The 19,910-nt window shown below is 35.9% G+C and overlaps 1 protein-coding gene across 15 annotated transcripts in view; it reads right to left on the reverse strand.

The window, feature by feature from the left end:
* Positions 1–3,513: 3,513 nt before the first annotated feature.
* The window catches only part of LOC115224382 (kinesin-like protein unc-104), a 300,207-nt gene continuing 283,810 nt past the window's right edge, over positions 3,514–19,910 (reverse strand). For 14 of the 15 annotated variants that reach the window (XM_029795269.2, XM_036513465.1, XM_036513461.1 and 11 more), the window contains 9 exons: positions 19,219–19,325; positions 13,283–13,428; positions 12,764–13,081; positions 12,460–12,638; positions 9,298–9,342; positions 7,429–7,660; positions 6,074–6,193; positions 5,410–5,528; positions 3,514–3,887 (listed from right to left, as the gene is read on the reverse strand). In XM_029795269.2, coding sequence (XP_029651129.1) covers positions 3,848–3,887; positions 5,410–5,528; positions 6,074–6,193; positions 7,429–7,660; positions 9,298–9,342; positions 12,460–12,638; positions 12,764–13,081; positions 13,283–13,428; positions 19,219–19,325 — 1,306 coding nt within the window. In that variant the 3' untranslated portion in view covers positions 3,514–3,847. The remainder of the gene's footprint in view (positions 3,888–5,409; positions 5,529–6,073; positions 6,194–7,428; positions 7,661–9,297; positions 9,343–12,459; positions 12,639–12,763; positions 13,082–13,282; positions 13,429–19,218; positions 19,326–19,910) is intronic. The other variant, XM_036513463.1, reaches the window with a different exon arrangement.

The following is a 19,910-nucleotide window of genomic DNA, read 5'->3' on the forward strand; positions in this document are numbered from 1 at the left end:
CTACAGAACAATAATGGAATAACGAGATGTATTTATTCATGGGTTTAAAGAATTCTACCACAAGGAAAAATCATGTTAATAATTCTCATTGTTCTTCCTACCCAGCGCAACGAAGAAACAAAATCCCAAAGCATCTATTGAAGACGGGAACATTATTATGTAACATATTATTATATGATATTATTTTTATTATTATTAATGGCCATATTCCACTGAAATCATTTGGAATTTTCAAAAGACAAAGAGAGATTGAAGAAGAAACAAGAGTATGGATGGAGAAGGACAAAGTATAAAAGGAACAAGACGAAGAAAAGAAAAAAAATGCAACGGGAGAGAAAATGAAAGAACGAGAGAGAGAGAGAGATGGGGGTGGGGAAGCAAGGAAGGGGTGGGGGGAACCATAAAGGAGAAAACATCATCACACACGGTAATACCAAAGCTTTAAGAATGAAGTGAGGTAAAAGTGGTTGTTAATTATTTAATTACAATATTTTTTTTTCCCATACAGATAAGAAAAAAAATTTTGTCTTCATTCAACTATAAATAAAATTTCTGGAAAAATAAAACACTATGATAACAATAGTAAATAGTAAATAGCAATAATAATAATAATAATAATAATAATAATAATAATAATAATAATAATGGGTTAAGCTTCTGGTGATACAAGATTGCAAACCTAGTTTCTACTCCAGATTTAAGTCAGTTCCCTTACATTGCTAATGCCATTAGGAAATGCATGAATGTCATAAAAACACTTTTGCTCCTTTATAAATCTAGCGCCAATGAAAGAAATTAGCATTTTCCTTCTCCTTTTACACTAATTTTTTTTTGTGTAGAGGATGGTGGTATACTGACCTCACCCATCTCAAACTTGACTTTGTCTTCCATCTTCCGCTAGAAAGATGCAAGACAAAGGTAACTTTTGTAGAATTTGAACTTAAGAGCAACAAGGGCTCTGCCTTTTCAATAATCATAAAGCATCACGCAAACAGCTATCAACTGGCTGATTATAATTCAGGAACAAAATCAACAATACCAGAACTTGGTTGGTACGTTATTGTATTGACCCTGAGGTATGGGAGGGGGGGGGAGATAAAAAGCAAAATTAATCATGGCAGGATTTGAAGTCAGAAAACGGAGCTGGAAGAAATAATGCTGGCCATTTCTTTCTGGCCAAACAATGTTCTAGCGATTCCTGGTTTCTTCACGTAGATTTAAGGGAGAGCAAATAAAGAGGTTGTGATATTTATGCATTCACAAAAAGAGCAGCAGCAATATGCAAGTGAAATGGCATCAACCGGGAGGAGAAACTGGACTGAGAAGGTGATTCACCAAGAAGCTACTACCACTACTAATACTACTGCTACTATCACCACACTGAGATGCACACTTGTTACTACAACAACACGAATAAAAACATCAATTTATTATTATTATTATTATTATTATTACTATTATTATTATTATTATTATTATTATTATTAATGGAAGTTCCTATGAAATGTTAGCACACAAATCAATCCATATAATAATTATCAGATATTGCACAACCCAACCCAAAACAGAACCCTACATGACAAAAACAAGCTTCAATATAAGTTCACATGGCAAACCCGAGTAGTTTAAATGAAGCAGAATATTTGCAAGAAGCAATGGACATTATTGTAGATGCTTGATTACTGAATTATTATCAGTAAGTATAGCATATGGCATGTGAGAACATTGGTTTCTCAATTTACATTTGTAAATGCTACAGATGCAACGATGTACAGTGGCTTCTGGCAATTTATGTTATGTAGAAGTGTAAGATACGAGAATAATCTGCTATACTAGCAATACTTAAAAAAAAAGAGAGAGAAATCAGTAAATATTTCAAGATATTTCTTACAGATCATTTGCTTACTTTTAAGAATCATCCGCATGCTTTCTAAGATGTACTTGTGTGTGTGTGTGTATGCATTGGAAAGATGAATTCCGTTAAATAAAAATTGATACAGAGTCCTCACGTTCAAACACTACTGAGCCTGACCAAGACCATAACATTTCCAACCGGTTTCACTTAGAGAAAAGTCAAGTGGAGTCATGCGTACTAACCTCGCCTTTTCCAGAAGAAATGCATGTGTATGTGTACGGAGTGTGTGGTGTTGAATGAAGTATACATATGTGTATGTAGTGATGTATGTTATATAGACACATATGTGAACTGTGTGATGTAGCAGAGAAAGTCTTTCTCCTTTTGTCTTTGTCTTTCTCTACAAAAACACATCTGCAGACTTCAGTTCCACTACGTTATAAGATAACCATTTTTCCATAGACAAGACTTTAACAGACTAAACAGTGAAAATATGGAATAAGAAAAAGCATTGAATTCTTAAAATATGAAGAGAGAAAATAAAAACAACAAAAACATGGCAAAAAGGGGTGGGTTGGGAAAGAGAGATAAATGGAATTTATTATTCTAAAAAGAAGTGTAAAAATCTAATAAAGTAAAGATAAATATATCAATGCATATGTGTATATGCATTTGTCTATCTGTGTGTGTGTGTGTCTATGAATATTAGTTTGATAGAATATCACATATTTGGCTAAATCTCAATGAAATGCAAATAAAAAATCTTGGAACTGAAAAGTGAAAGTACCATGGTGTGTGTGTGTGTGTGTATGTGGTGGGTGTTGAATAAATTATCTAAGGAATAAAAAGCATATTAGTGTGTGTTTGTGTGTGTGTATGTATGGGAGAGATTTATTGCATAATTAAGGCCACAACACATACAAATATCTTTAACACATACGGACATACATAGTTTGCACTCAGCCACCGTCAATCTAAACTATATTATACTAACAATACATTAGGGAACTTTGAGCTAGGATCTAAATTCTAGATCATATATATATATATATATATATATATATATATATATATAACTACTTAAATGTAATTCTAAAAACTCCCACATTTCATTTTACTTAAAAGCACCCAGCTGAAGAGACCTGGCACTGTGCCAAAATAAAGTTTTAGTTACTACATTGCAGACTTCCTCCATGTACCTACTAACTTCCTTCTTGTTCTCTTCCAACATTATGCGGATGTAAATGTACGTAGGCATGTGTGTGTATGTACATGTATGTGTGTGTATATTATAATATATATATACATATATATATATATATATAGGCAAGTTCCAGAAAAAAAAAATACGGAGCCACACACGGGTCTCTATATGTTGCAAGATTATTCAGAGCTAAATCATCGTAAATTTCTTGTGTATGTGTGTTTGTATAAATGTGTGTGTGTGTGTATACACACACACACTCATCTATATCTGTGTAAGCATGTATATGTATCTTATACACATCCAAATAAATATTCCCTTCTTTTTCTCTCTCCCAACTCATCAATACATACATACATACATACATATATATATATATATATATATATATATATACACATGCATATATGTATATATATATATATATGTATATATATATTCATCAGGCTCTAAGTGTATGTGTGTGTATGTAAATATATATAATATAAATATATCCATAGAGAGATAGATAAATAATGTAGATATGCATATATTTATACACATATATATCCATATATATATAATATATTGTCTGTGTGTTTAGCTGTGTTAATGTGTGTCTATTATCTACATATTACACAAATAATGGGATTTCATTTAAGTTAGGTTTGGTTTGTGATATGCTTGTATTTGTTTTGCTTGAACTGCAGTTTTGCTTTCAACTTCCTTCTAAGAAGGCTGCATATGGCAGCGGCACTGCTGTAGAACTGACCAAGCTGTCTGCTGCGAGGTACTGGACTTATTGCAGATCATATTTTCACCGACTGTTTCCTCCGTGACAGTTTAGACCTAAGGAAAGAAACAAAAAAAAGTAAATAAATATATAAGTAAAAAAGATAAATAAATAAGTAAGTAAAAAAAAAAGGTAAATAGATAAGTAAAAAAAAAAGGTAAATAAATAATTAAAAAAAGGTAAATAGATAAATAAGTGAAAGTGCTTTGTTACTTTAGCAAGAAACATCAATCCACCCACCCTACTTATATTCATTTGACCCTTCAGTAGTTAAACTGTCTATATCAGACCCTAATATTTTAACTGTTTTACTAAGATGTCAGGTGATGCCCATGAGGGTGCTTGACAGTTCCAATGCTTTAGCCAGGCCATTGCCTATGGTTATGCTTGTCACGTGTTCTGGGTTCAAATTCCGCCGAGGTCGACTTTGCCTTTCATCCTTTCGGGGTCGATAAATTAAGTACCAGTTACGCACTGGGGTCGATGTAATCGACTTAATCCCTTTGACTGTCCTTGTTTGTCCCCTCTATGTTTAGCCCCTTGTGGGTAGTAAAGAAATATATGCTATAAGCATGTTGGCTAGCTTCAGTCAGTTCTGTTGAACCTTGTGGTGTTAAATTCATGTTTTTTCTTGCTTTTTCTTTCTTTCTTCCTCTTTTCCCCTTTTTTCCTTTCTTTGCTCATATTTGTGTTTTCTTTGGTTTTGTATTTGTATTTTAATGTGGTTTTGTATTATCTCTTATATAAAATCAGTTCTGTCTGTCTGTCTGTGTGTGTGGCTTCTAGAATCTCGGGCATCCTCCATCCGATTGCACTCAAATTTGATATATAAATACCGACAGTATTAGGACATGTATAAGTCTTGAAAAAATTACAAAAATCGATTCCAAGTGAGAATGCGATTGATAAAGCCATGGGAAATCGTTTTTCTTTGGAAAGCAAAAAAGTCCATCTTTATTTCTTCTTTTGCTGGTATCTCAAATTTAGGTTAAATCAGTGTTTCTCAAAGGGGAGGCCTATGGGACAGTCGGACAAGTTGTTTTGAGAAAATTTGGTTTAAATGTTTGACAACTCAGCACCATCATTGGATGGGGGGGCGTTTTGCTCATATAGGTATCATATTCATACATGAGATATTCCAATAAATTATCTGAGACTCTTAGGGTAGTGCATAAAAAAATTAAAATATTTTTTTTATATATAGTAGAAGTGTAAGCAATTTATTGCACATAAATTTTAACAACAAAATCTTATATGAACCCACCAAGGGCCCATATATGGACCCTGGTTGAGAAGCACTGCTTTAAACCTTGAATATAATTATGAGACAGAAACAATGGGACACAGAGTATGACAAGGCTGGGTAACATTGCATTAATAACTAAAAATAGCAGTCAAATCTCTGAAATTGATCCTGCTATCTTAAGAGAGGAAAAAGACAAACAGATTAGACACTGTAGTTCTAGATATACAGAACAACAACAGGATTATGATTGAAATGTCATTGATCATAGATCTGTTTGATCAAGGCTGACCTAGGGTTAAGCCAAAACAAATGAATAAATATATGTAGTTTACCTAATTCGGCCAGCGAGAAGTGGATTGATGGCATATAGCCAATCATGGAAATCTTTGTCATCAAGAGTTTGAAGGAAAAATCCTCTATGTTTGGTCATTACAGAGAATGTGTTTCGAGTCTGAAGTGAAAGCAAGATAAAAAAAATATTCAATAATACATTTTATATGTGTAAATGAGAGAGAGAAAGAGAGAGAAGAGGAAAATGCAAATGATAAAGAGAGAAAAATTAGAGGGAAAGAGAAATAGAGACAGACCAAAATATGTTTATAGAAATCCACTAAAATATGATACACATCAGGACACGTTCACACATACCCACACATACAGAGCACATGCATACACACTACAGAACAGAGAGTAGGACACGTGTCTACAGAATACAGAATATGGAACACCTTTACACAACACAGAGAATGACACATCTATATGGAATATAGATTATGGCACATCTATACAGAATATAGATTATGGTACAGATCTATAAAATAGAGAGTATAGTACATCTCTACACAACATAGAGTATGACACACTTTTACAGAATATAGAAAATGGCACATATTTACAGAGTATAGATTATGACACACATTTACAGGACGGATTTTGACAAACTTTTTCAGAGACTAAGCCACAAGTAAATGTATAGATAAATTGAATGACATATACCTTGAGCATAGCTTGTTGATCTTCACTATATTCAATCTGAGCTGTGGCTAAGTTAATCAGACCCCTTTCAACGGGATCTTTCTCATTGTTGTAGATATACACATAAGGACGACGGACAACCTGTAAAATAAAACAAATTATCAGTTAATGAATTCATATACATATATTATTATTATTATTATTATTATTGAGTGAAAAAGCAGTGCATGCCATCAAAGTGACACTGGGGTAAAATATATGAAGCCTAATATACCCATCATGACTACCCTGTCTGATAAGGGTACACCAGGTGTATGCATCACAACCATATGTGCATGACATGGTGATCTCATATCAAGATAGACAGCACATGACCTTGTAGGTGGGGGTCCAGTTAGAATTTTCTTCAGGTCGAGTAACCTATCCTGTTCAAAAGTTCCCTGAGTAATGGTTGTTTAAAGATGTTGAACGCAACACCCATGTTTCCAGAGGTGTGTTATTCAAACACCAAAGAATTCCTCTCAGCACATGACTATGATGCTCTTCCAATACTTCTTCTCATGATCAGTGATGCACATATCATCAGCTACCAAGGACCATGCTCAACTGGTTATGGTCAAACAACTGACAAGCAAATCTCTGGTATTGAGAAGAATATTTGCTGTAGCCCATCTTTTATACCAAGACAAACCAATGTACATGATAACACTTCCAATCAGTCAAGATCAAAAGCCATAAGAACCACTACCCAGTACTGCATTAAGGCATTATTATTATTATTATTACATTTTTCAGACTGATTGTATGTTGATGTCTTTTGATCAGGAGTGGGTCATAATGACCATGACTCCTGTCAACTGTCTCATTCCAGTTAGATTGACATGACTCTTCTCAAAATCCTGGCAGTTCCATGTAGAGGGTGGGGATGGGGTGGAGAAACCACAGAAAGGAGAAACAAGTTTACAGCACAAAAGAAATCACTTTAAACGTGCTTAAATAATATTCAACATAGTTTATATTATCAGAAATATAATTTGGAAGTGTTCATGGTGTCATGGTAAGGATCTGATCAAAGGCTTTGCAATTAAAAAACGGTCGGAAAAAAAAAATAAACACTATTTTCCATCTTACTGTTAGTTTTGTTTCATTTTGAAAAATAAAAATTCATTTTACAGTTTATAATTGTTTATATTTTAAATCACATATATATGGGGACACCAAAATCTTTTAAGCCGTTAGGGCCTCAATCTGGCCCTGTCTGAAATCACGTGGTTGGGAAACAAACTATTTAAGTACAGAGTCGTGATGGTGATGGTACACACATACACACACCCACAAAAGATAAGAAGAATGGTTTCGGGGTAGAAGATACTTACCACCCAACGTTTTGTCCATCCATTGGTCTTCTCTTCCAAGAAGTTGAGGTAACCTTTCCTCGATACTATGGGGCTGACCCTCACTTCCTCAATGTCTGGAATGAATAACTGTTGGTCAGTCTCTGGCTTGTTAGTCTTCAATGGCAAAGAGAACTTACGTTCAGAATTCTCGGCCATTGACGATAAGCTTTCGCAAGATTTCGACTGGGTTTTTGTCTCAGTAGATGTAGGCCTGTAAGAAGGGAAAAACAGAAACAAGATTATTAACATTATTGTTGTTGTCATTATCATCAACTTTGTTGTTGTTGTTGTTGTAAATAATTTATGAAGATTGGTGCAACTCTTTGCAAAGGTGAATCCACAATTAGAAGAGTGTGATATATAGTAGTAATGGCTCATACATGAATCCAGCTGTGTGTGTGTGTGGTGTGTGTGTGTGTGTGTGGTGTGTGTGTGTGTGAGAGAGAGAGAGAGAGAGAGCATGCACACGTGTACATGTATATACATGTGTGTATGTGTGTGTATATATATATATGATAGATCGCTATGATAGATCATTAACCACTACACACATTTTTTTCTCTCCTTGTTTTTTCTGTGTCCCTTTCTGTAGAAGAGCGTAGGCCCGAAACATAAAAGACTTTTTCTATTCCTGAGCGTTATACTAATACAGCTGTTTGTTTGGTACACCACCTGTCTTCATCTTTTGTTGTTTTTTTTCGTAAACTCTCCCTATATATATATATATATATATATATATATAGTAGGCGCGGGCATGGCTGTGTGGTTAGGGAGCTTGCTTCCTAGCTACATGGTTTCGGGTTCAGTCCCACTGCGTGACACTTTGGGTAGGTGTCTTCCACTATAGTCCCGAGCCGACCGGAGCTTTGTAATTGAATTCGGCAGGCGGAAGTTACTGCCGTGTGTGTATGTGTGCGTATAGCTGCTCAATGCCTCTCCAAAAGAGAGAGAGGGGATATATGTGTGTGTGTGTGTGTGTGTGTGTGTGTGTTGTGTGTGTGTGTGTGTGTGATTGTATGCATTTCGGTTGTGTGTTTGTGTGTGTGTGTAGATTTGCATGATGCATGTGTATATGTAATATTCAACATATGTCATATTTCATACTGCCTACAACAAAAATTTGATTCATGCATCAATACATACGAATACTGAGGTGAGTGATACAGAAAAGAATGGAGGAGAGAGTAAGAGAGGAGGACAGAGAGAGGGAGAGAGAGAGATTAAAACAGAGAGAGAGGTGAGGGAGAAGAAGAGACACACATGCAGAGATAGAAACAAGCAAGACAATGTGAGACAGAGAGAGGGAGAGAGAGAGAGAGATTAAAACAGAGAGAGAGGTGAGGGAGAAGAAGAGACACACATGCAGAGATAGAAACAAGCAAGACAATGTGAGGGAGAGATTAAAACAGAGAAGGAGGGAGAGAGAGGGGGAGAGAGAAGTAATATGAGAGAGAGAAAGAGAGAAGGAAAGAAAACTTAAGACAGAGAAAGTGGAGAGAGATGGACAAGGGGGAGAGAGAGATGCAGAGAGAGAGAAGCAGAGATAGAATCAGGCAAGATAATGAGAGAGAGAGAGAAAGAGAGAGAGAAGTAGAAAGAGAGAGAGAGAAGTAGAAAGAGAGAGAGAGAAGTAGAAAGAGAGAGAGAGAAGTAGAAAGAGAGAGAGAAGTAGAGAGAGAGAGAGAGAAAAAGAAAGAGAGAGAGAAGTAGAGAGAGAGAGAGCGGTTAAAACTAAAAGCAAGAGGGAGAAACAGAAAGGTTAAGACTGAGAGAGAGAGAGAGGGAGAGGAAGAAAGAAAGGTTAAGACTGAGAGAGAGAGAATGGGTGAACTGTGTAAAACTACTGACCATTTGTGAGCATTAGCAGCTTGTCCTTCTGAATGCATTGACACACTACTCAGTGAGGAAGGTGAAGAGAGAAAGAAAGAGACATACAGTGAATTAAGTAATCAACAGGTGGAGGCTAAGAAGGAACAGGTGGTGGGGTGGGGGTGGGGGAGTTGAAGGTGGTGGGTATGGTGACAGGTTGCCTATCTTCTTTTCATTTCTTGTTTTATATATATATATATAAAAGAGGTGCAGGTGTGGTTAAGATGTTCACTTTGCGGCACACATGGTTTGGGGTTCAGTCCCACAGCAAGGCACCTTGGGCAAGTGTTTTTTTACTAGAACTGCTTTGTGAGCGAATTTAGTCAATGGAAACCATATGAAGGCCCATCCTATAGTGTGTGTGTGTGTGTATGTGTGTGTGTGTGTGTGTGTGTGTGTGTGTGTGTATATATATCACGTGACCGACCAGACCATCAAATGTTGTTACACATCGCTGGTCACAATGCGTTCGCATTGTTTTAGCCTTCGAATGACGCCACCCCGCTGGCTAAGCGAGCAGGCCAATATATATATATATATATATATATATATATATATATATATATATATATATATAATATATACACACATACAGAGTCCCTCCTAGCGTGCAGCATTTATGTGTAATAATGCCCTCTATATAATATAAATAAATATATTCAAGTGGAAAAAATTTACAGATTTTTTCTCTTATGAGGTTTTTCACGCTAACTACTTGATAATTTCTCATGAAGGTTTTATCCTATTTTAAAATTATATATAATGTACTGTTCCATGATAGAACAAAAAAAAGTACTGCATCTGGTGAGAGATAAATATTATATAATAGACACAATACATGTTTCGTTTTTCGATTCGGTTTGCAAGATTCTTTATGTGAGTTCGTGTGTTGAAGCATATTCTGTTGTGTCTGGGGAGAGTCATTTTCTTTTTGTGCCTTATAATGTAACACACTCACTGGTAAATTTTCTACTTATTTCTTTTTTATTTTCCTAAAATTTTTGTTGTGTCTTGCAACCTTTTCAAAAGGTTGCAAGAATATTAGGTCACTCATTTGTGAAATAATCATTGTTGTTGTTGTTGTAGTGGTCGTTTTCTCTTTCATTATTTTCCCATTAATTTCTTTGAAGGACAAAACATCCTCTGTAGTATCAATTTCCACTGCAGTTCGAATAAATGCTGATGTTTTGTATCTTATAAAAGTCTTACAGATGACATCAAGTCTGTTAGTAACTAAATATGAAGAACTAATTTATTCTAAGGGAAAAGACACTTGCCCAAGGTGCCATGCAGAGGGATTGAACTTAAAATTATACAGCTGTGCAGTGAACTTTTCAACTAAACATCCATGCATGCATCTATGGTCTACAACCGCTATACTAACACTCCTTGTTTTGCCTATCATGTGTGCACATGCATACACATGCAAATACATGCACATTCACAGAAATTTTCCTCTGGATTTATTCATTAGACACCCACTTATCACATGCACCCACACAATTTCCAGTCAATTTTAGTGTCAGTGACCAGGCTGTACTTGTACAGTAAACTCTCCCTCATCTGGTACTCAAATAACCAGAATGCTCAAACAACCAGCACCCAGGAAAAATGAAAGAATGCATTGTTACTAAGAATCAGGAGTACCTACTACTTTGGCATGGTTTCTATGGCTGGATGTCCCTCCTACTACCAACCACTTTCCAGCATGAGTTGGGTGCTTTTTTCTTGAAGCCACCATGCAGTTTTCAAAATTACAAACCACAAGTGGACAACTTTATGCCAGAAGATGAAGGATAAGAGAAGGGTAAAAATATAGGAGAAGGGGCCAGAGTAGAATATGTTTCTTGTAGAGGTGCTACATGACTATTCAAATTTTAACCCTTTTGTTACCAACCCAGCTGAAACCACCCCTGGCTTTGTAGTACAAATGTCTTGTTTTCATAAGTTTTGAATTAAAATCTTCCACCAAACCTTAGTCACAATTTATGTTCCTAACACTAGCTTAATGATAACAAAGTTATTTTACTTAAATTCTTTGCTATATTTAAAGTAATTGAAAAAAACACAGAGCGTCTCAACAGAAATACAGTAACAAAAGGGTTAAAAGAAAGGGTAGGGGTGATCGGGTGGAGCTGGAAAATGATAAAAAAAAAAAATAATGATGATGAAATGTCAGGGTGAGTCTTCACAGTACGAGGTTGGTAGATATGAGAAAGGCAGAGGGACTTATATGTAAAAATATTTTGTTATGTTTCAAACCCCAGCTTCATATTTACAAATAAATAGAAAACTCCCAAATTTATATATGTATGGTATGTACTCAAATGTATGATGTGTACCAGGGATTATGGCAACAAAATTCTGAAAAAGAAAAATGACATGCACTGTTCCTTCTAAACCATGTTCATGCATGCATATTTTATAAGTAACACAAACAAAAATTTATGTGCACAAGAAATATATATGTGCATAAAAAGTTAGTTACAAAAAAAGAAAATGTAACAATTAATGACAATAGTTATTATATGTTCAGTGTACATATACTTTTGTCACTAGTGTGGTGGGGGAAGAAGGCAATATGAAACTTTTACAGACATTGACCACTAAAATTTAAAGGGACACACTGGTTTTTGCTTAGTATTACAATGTATAGAAAAAGAAATGATTAGCCAGATTTATTATAATTGCTGTGGAAATACTGTATAAAATACACTGTACAAGTTCACATTGTGAACAAAACAAAACAAAAAACAAATGTGGAAGTTTGAACTTTAAAGTGTAAGCTATTAAAGCGCATTGCTACAAATTCAGTACTACAAACAAGTTTTTTGTGAAATACAGTATTTTACTAAATTCCGCTAAATTCTTCATGATTTCCAAAATTAATCAAAATACAGGTAGTATATTTTGTTAGAAAATATATGACCACGAAAGGAGTTAATATAAAACTAAATATATAACAAGCAATAATAAATCTCTGAACGAGGTATAAACGGTAACTGCACGACAATGTGAGGTATACTTGTTCTCCTGGGGCTACAAGCTACAGTAACACCCACCCTTAGTGGTTAGCCATATTGAGATGGCAAGTATACCTCACATTAAATAATTACAAATACTAAGAAATCTGACACCAACCTTAAGATATCTGAAGTGACACTGCTGTCCATGCTACAGTTCTGGTTGCTATTGATCAGGCTGGTGTTGAGGACACTACTGCTAGTGCTTGCCTGCATCACGTTGTCCATGCTCATGGGGGCAGTCTCATCTTCATCTGAGTTACTGCTAACCATACTCTCATTTAATGCTGCAAGAGGCTGCAAAATAACAAGGTAGCAGAGTTCACTTTCTCGAACCTTCGGGGGCCCGCCTTGAGACTTCAAAAAAAAGAGATTGAAAATCCCCGACACAGAAGAACGAAGAAATCAACAGAAAGAATTACCTTGTTCTGAGAGCTGAGGGGTAGACGTCCTTGTAATAGGAGTCGTAGACATTTGGCTGTCAATTCCTTGTTGGCGTCGCCATTAGTGACAAAATCTGGGATAGGTCCACCGGGATTGGAAAATTTCAGTTTCTTATCAGTTCCATCAGTGGAGAGGTCCTTGTCATCATCTCCTTTCAGCTCTTCTTCCTTGGCACGCTGTGACTTGGCTTTTGCATACATGTTGGACGCATCTTTATCAAGTTTGCTCAGCTCTTGGGTTTTGTTTTGTTCACCAAGTTTCTTTCTCAACAGGAGAATGTGCCGTGCCTTCTCTACCTGTTAACAACAACATCAGAACAAAATACAGTTAGAAATTTGGTATTTGGTTTTTGGTAAGACACAACATCCACCACAAAGTCCAGTCTTTGTTGTGTGTCTCAAATATAAATACAGGCAATCATATTCTGACACACAAATGTGCTTGGCAGACATCTTTTGCCAGTCACGGTCCATTCACGACAGACAATAAACTCTTACCATTTCCAGTCGAGTGAGTTTCTCAAGTTCCCATTGGTGTTCTAAGATTAAAGAGTCACCACGGGGCCGCCAGCCGTTAAGGTTCTCCTCCCCACGAACATAGGTGGAAGATGTATCTAGAACACGACGCTGACGTCTTTGTACACCTACAACAGAAAAACATAACAATTGTTACTGGAAAATCGTTTTAACACACACACATAAATATACACACACACATATATATACATGTATGAAAGGGTGCTGAAAAGTTCCTGGCTTTAAGTGTTTTGCGAAAGGCCTGGTTGGAGGCCCAACCTTCCAAGTTCTTTTACAGGGCACAGAAAAACTGAAGGACCGCTGCAATAAGTGTGTGTATCTGAGAGGGGAATATGTTGAATAAAATCATAATTAACTGATCTTACTGTATTTTCTTTTACCCAAAACCAGAAACTTTTCAGGACCCCATTATATGCAAGCTCACACACACACACACACACACACACACATATATATAGCAGGGGTAATCTAAAAACATTAGTAGTTCTAGCCTGTGTCAGTAAATGATAAAGTGGTAAACACAAGCAGTAACTAGAAGTGGAGTACCAGTAATACACTGGGTCAATGTAATCAACTAAGCTCCACCCACTAAAATTGCTGGCCTTGAGCCAAAATTTGCTGTTGTTTATTACAGCTGCATGCTACTTTCTAGTAAACAACCAAGTAAACAACCACGTTCCAGAGACGTGAGTTCATCATTGTATTCCAGGCATGAAGAATGGTGTATGTTACATGAAATTTGTCTTTTTTTCTGTGTTTCTTGTTTTAGAGTTTCATCTGTGTGTGTGTGCAATGTGAGCTGTGTTATCTTGCTGTAGCGGTGGTGATGGTGTTTGTGTTGTGTGTTTGCGTTATTATCACTTAACTTGATTATTGCATCCATGATAATAAAAATTATAGATTTATTATCATTATTATTATTATTATTATTATTATTATCAAGGTGGTAAGCTGGCAGAATGGTTAGCACGCTGGGTGAAATGCTTATTGGTATTTCGTCTGTCTTTACATTCTAAGTTCAGGGTTTACTTTGCCTTTCATCCTTTTGGGGGCTATAAAATAAGTACCAATGCAGCACTCGGGTCAATGTAATCGACTAGCCCCTCCCCCCACCAATGAAATTTTAAGCCTTGTGCTAATAGTAGAAAGGATTATTATTATGACATAAACACAGAGAGAGGAAAGGAGAGAGAGAGAGAAGGAGTGAAAAGGAGACAGACAGACAGAGTGAGCAGAAGAGAGAAATAAGCAATTACTGAGATGACTCTGATTAGACCAGTTTATTTCAGTTACACCTTTAAGAAAAGAATGAAAGTTAGGCATTCTCCAAGAAAGAGAGAGAAAGAGAGGGGGGGTAGGAAGACAATAGACAAGAGAAACAAGAAAGGGATAGGAAAAAGGTTGAAAAGAAAAAGGAAAGCAGGAGTGGGAAGAGAATACAGAAGAAGAGGTGGAAAGCCGATGGAAATGAGGTAAGTGTTGGGGGAACAGGGGCAAAAATGGGGAGAGATGGCCACGAGAAATAGTGAAAGTGGATCGAGAAACGAGAAGGCAGAGGAAGAATTCACCGGAATACAGAGGCAGGAAAGGAGTGGACAAAGAGGGAGAACTAGTGAACACAGGAGAAAAATAAGGGTGAGATGGGGCAATACAGAAATAAAGAGAAAAAATAGGGGAGAAAGAGGAAGATTGTGAGGAAAGGCACAAGCGTGAGAGAGTATGAGACATTTGGCAAAACTGTTACTGTGTTGCTGATTCATGTTGACTAATTTGACATTGGATACTTTGACTTTGGGTCGTTTTGGAAGTAGGAGCATTTTTAGTGACTATTCTTGTTGACAACTAACTTATTATCACAACTATTAATCTGGCTGAGTAGTAAATTTCTTTAACTTCCTGCTTCACTTTATGTATCATCATCATCGTTTAACATTCTATAACAACTTTTCTAAACATTACCTTAATAATGATAAAAATTATCTATTTAATGCTGGCATAGGTTGAATGGTGTGTCAGGATACGATGGGTCCAAAGACAGCATTATGTTCCAGTGTCTGCTTTAGCATGGGTTGGACAGTTCGACCGGGGTCTGGGAAGCCAGGAGGCTGCACCAAGCTCCAGTCTGATCTGGCAGTGTTTCTACAGCGGGATGCCCTTCCTAATGCCAACCACTCCATGAGTGTAGTGGGTGCTTTTTACGTGTCACCGGCACAGGGGCCAGAGGAGGCTGGCAATGTCCACGATCAGTTGGTGCTTTTTATGTGCCACCAGCATGGGTACCACAACTACAATTTCCATTTGATTTTTATTTTGATGTACTTGACTCAATAGGTCTCCTCAAGAACAGCGGGCCACTCTACGATCCAAGGTAAGCACAGCAGGCCATCCTGTGAGCCATGAACTCACTTCATTTGTCGGGTCTTCACAGTCACGGCATATCTCCAGAGGATTCGGTATATGGAAGCTAATGTCTATGTCAATCAGTTACAATTAATATTAAAATCTCTCTCTCTCTCTCTATTTACCTCTCTATCTATCTAGCCATCCTTCCATCATCTATCTAACTATTTGTATATTTATATTTCTTCATATGTATGTTTGCCTCAAGGCTAATGTAGAATTATTATATATATATATATATATATATGTATAATTAAACTAAACAAATTAAAGCTATACAACTAGCAAAATGATAAACTAGCTACTGAATAATCTGTGAGTTTCTGAATCAAAAATATCTTTTTACTCTCCACCTGATATCTCTTCCAATGAATGTAAATTATGATTTTTGTTTTTTGAAACTCAGAAAACTTAATTTTTGGCAAAGGAACATTAAGAAACTATCGATGGTAGGAGATGGAGTAGATAGGGAACCTAATATTGTGTGCTGAGGTACTTACCACGGGCTAGCATTACCCGTTGAAGATCTCCATGCACCGAGAACCTCTTGGGGCGAGAAACTAGCAGAACAAAAATGATTTTTTTTTCTCAGCAAAGAGAGAAAGTTCAGAAAAGTGAGAGGCAGGGAACGGATAGGAGGATGAGCAGGGGAAAGTGTGACAGGGAATGGAATAAACACAGAGAGAGAGAGAGAGGAGAGAGAGAGAGAGAGAGTTGGATTGGTGGAGGGAAGGAGACAAAAATATAAGGAGAAAGGAAAGTGGAAAGTAAGACAGGTAAATATAGAGGAGGGTAAGAAAGAAAAGGTAAAAAGGGGAAAGTTAAGATTAAGAAATATGAGACAGAGAGAGGGAGAGAGAGCATGAAAGAGAGAGGCTTATCAAAGTTATGTTCTAAATCAAGGATTTTATTCATTTTGTGTGTGAGCTTTAAACCCTTCAAAGTTGGGGAACTTTAACTCATCTTAATTGCCAAACCTTAATCAATTAGATTTGGTTAGAGTGGGCAAAAGTTAAACTTGCAAAATTTCAAAACAAACTCTTCTTTCATGAGTGTTGTTGTTATTAACTCAGCCAAAGAAGTGCTGCGCTTTAGAGAAGAGAAATCAAGTTCAATTTCAACTATAGCAATTGATATATCATTTAGATTTGTCTTTATTTTGTAGTCAGAAGGAAAAGCAGTTCTCATGATCCTTTATAGGGCTTCTGAGAAAGAGCGGGAAATTCCCTTCAAACCTGAGATCTGACTTGAATTCTTACAATGGAGTATACTCTGCTAAAGTCACTCAATTGGGCAGGTGGTAGTGTTAACTATGTGACCACCCATACAGGTCACAGCGGGATTTAAATTCAGAATGGAAAGTGCTGGAACAAATACCACAAGGCATTTGGTTCGACATTCTTAGTTCCACCAATCTCTCAATCTGGATTGGTAATTCCTTCTTTTTTTTTTTTTTTTATCAGACCCCGCAAAAAAATTAGAAGAGAAAAATGAGAAAAGGAAAAATATGAAAGGCAAAGTTGATTTTATCAAAATGTGAACTCGGGTCACTAGGTGCCAAAACAAAAGCTGCAAGACATTCCATCCAATGCTCTAATGACTCTGCCAATTCCACCACCCATAACTGATCACTTATCAAGTGAATACCTCAACTGATAAATGGAGGAGCCCTTATTGATAAATGAGGCAAGGGCTGATATTTAATGTAACAATGCTTCGATGGTTGTGATTTGAAACTCAGAAACCTGCTTTCGCTTTTCAATAAAAATATTCTTGCATCAGATGTTGTTACACATCGCTGGTCACAATGCACTTTGCATCATTTTAGTTTCCAAATGAAGCCACCATGCCGCACCACTGGCTAGGTGAGCAGGCCAACATTCACTCTGATCAGAAGGTTACTCCATCGCAAGTTACCCATTTACAACTGAACAGACTGGAGCAATGTGAAATGAGGTGTCTTGCTCAACAACACAAGGTGCTGCTTAGTCCAGAAATCAAACCCACAATCTATCAAGCATGGTTGCAACACCCTAACCACAAGGTCACTAGGCACAGCAATTTGTAATGTAAGTGTAAATTTATCGAATAGTTCTGAACATTTAATATATTTACATTATTTGTAGAAAATATTATGTCATGGTTGGAAAATGATTGATTCTAACAACAAAAATGGAAGTGGTGCTTGTTTTACAAATAATGGTTATACAAAAGTGGAAAAGCTCTCAAAATGTAATACAGCGACCAGCCACAAGAAACACAAAAGAAAAAATAATAAAAAAAACACATGGAGATATATATATATATATATATATATAATTAAGAGAAATAACCTCTATTAAGCAATTCAATAGTGAAAGACATTATCTATATTAAATAGAGAAAATTTAAATATACTATAATAAATATTATTCAAAAAATAATATTTATTATAGCATATTTAAATTTTTTCTAATTAATATAGATAATGCCTTTCACTATTGAATTGCTTAATAGAGGTTATTTCTCTTAATTATATATATATTTATATATATATTGAAATTTGATTTAGAATTGCTAAATTGAATTTTTCCCAGTAAGTTTGGATGGAATTATATTCCCAACTATTATTATTATTATTATTATTATTACATATATATATATATATTAAATTCACTTATGGTAACATTAAGGGATGCAATTAAGGCTCCTATTTCATTATGCCAGCTACTGTCTAATGATACTGACTAGTAAGTTAGTTTTTGGGGGTTGTATCATGGTTACACTGATATAGTAATAACAATAATTCTAGGATGAAGTTTATAAATATCTCATACATTGCTACATGCATTTTCCACAAATCACATGACTTTTACATAGTGATGTAAAAAATATTTATAAATTCCATCCTAGAATTATTATCATATATAGATACACACACACACACACAGATAAAAAATATATATATAAAAACAAGTGAGCAGACAAATGAAAGATAAGGGCACTCAACACATTTAGTAGGAGTTACATGAATCATTTAAAACAGTTTTGTTCAGTTTCTGTGGTACTTCAAGTTTCACAGGCTCCTAATAGAGCTCAACTTGTTCAGGTTTCTGGAATAACCAAATTGGTTATTCTAGAAGCCTGAAGAGTTGGAACTTGGAGTAGTGAAACCTGAAGTAGCACAGAAACCAAATCAAACTGTTCTAAATAATATATATATATGTATATATCATCATCATCATCATCGTTTAACGTCCGTTCTCCATGCTAGCACGGGTTGGACGGTTCGACCAGGGATCTGGGAAGCCAGAAGGCTGCACCAGTTTCCAGTCTTATCTGGCAATGTTTCTACAGCTGGGTGCCCTTTCTAACGCCAACCACTCCGTGAGTGTAGTGGGTGCTTTTTACGTGCCACCCGCACAGATATATATATATTATATATTCACAGACAGCAGACAGATAGATAGAACAAGAGAGAAATTATATCAGAAGAAATGAGACAAGTGATTATTTACCTGGACTTCCAGAATTGTTGCAACGGCGTAAGAACAATTCATAAACACCACCTAGTCTGTTGGTGTCCTTGCGAGAATAACCTCCAGAAAATAGGTTACGCAGGGATCTGAAATAACAAAATCAACAAGAATATAAAATAAGTATTCTGGAATGGAACTTTACCCCAATAATCAGAGTTTGAAATAGGTTTAATTTAATCCTTTAACCCTTTCATTACCAACCTGGCTGAAACCGGTTCTGGCTCTGTAGTGCAAATGTCTTGTTTTCATACGTTTTGAATTAAAATCTTCCACCAAACCTTAGTCACAATTTATGTTCCCAACACTAGGTGAATGAAAACTAAGTTATTTTACTAAATTCTTTGTTATATTTGAATTAAATTGAAAGAAACACAGAACATCTCAAAATAAATATAGTAACGAAAGGGTTAAGGATATTCAAGTTTCAAGATTTTACTGGGTTGAACTTCAGGTATGACCATGTGGCCATCTTTTCCAGTGGGCTTTAACCCTTTTGTTACCAACCCGGCTGAAACCGGCTCTGGCTCTTTAGTATAAATGTCTTGTTTTCATATGTTTTGAATTAAAATCTTCCACCAAACCTTAGTCACAATTTATGTTCCCAACACTAGGTGAATGAAAACTAAGTTATTTTACTAAATTCTTTGTTATATTTGAATTAAATTGAAAGA

The sequence above is a fragment of the Octopus sinensis genome, linkage group LG25, assembly GCF_006345805.1.
Source record: "Octopus sinensis linkage group LG25, ASM634580v1, whole genome shotgun sequence".
Taxonomy (NCBI): Eukaryota; Metazoa; Mollusca; class Cephalopoda; order Octopoda; family Octopodidae; genus Octopus; species Octopus sinensis.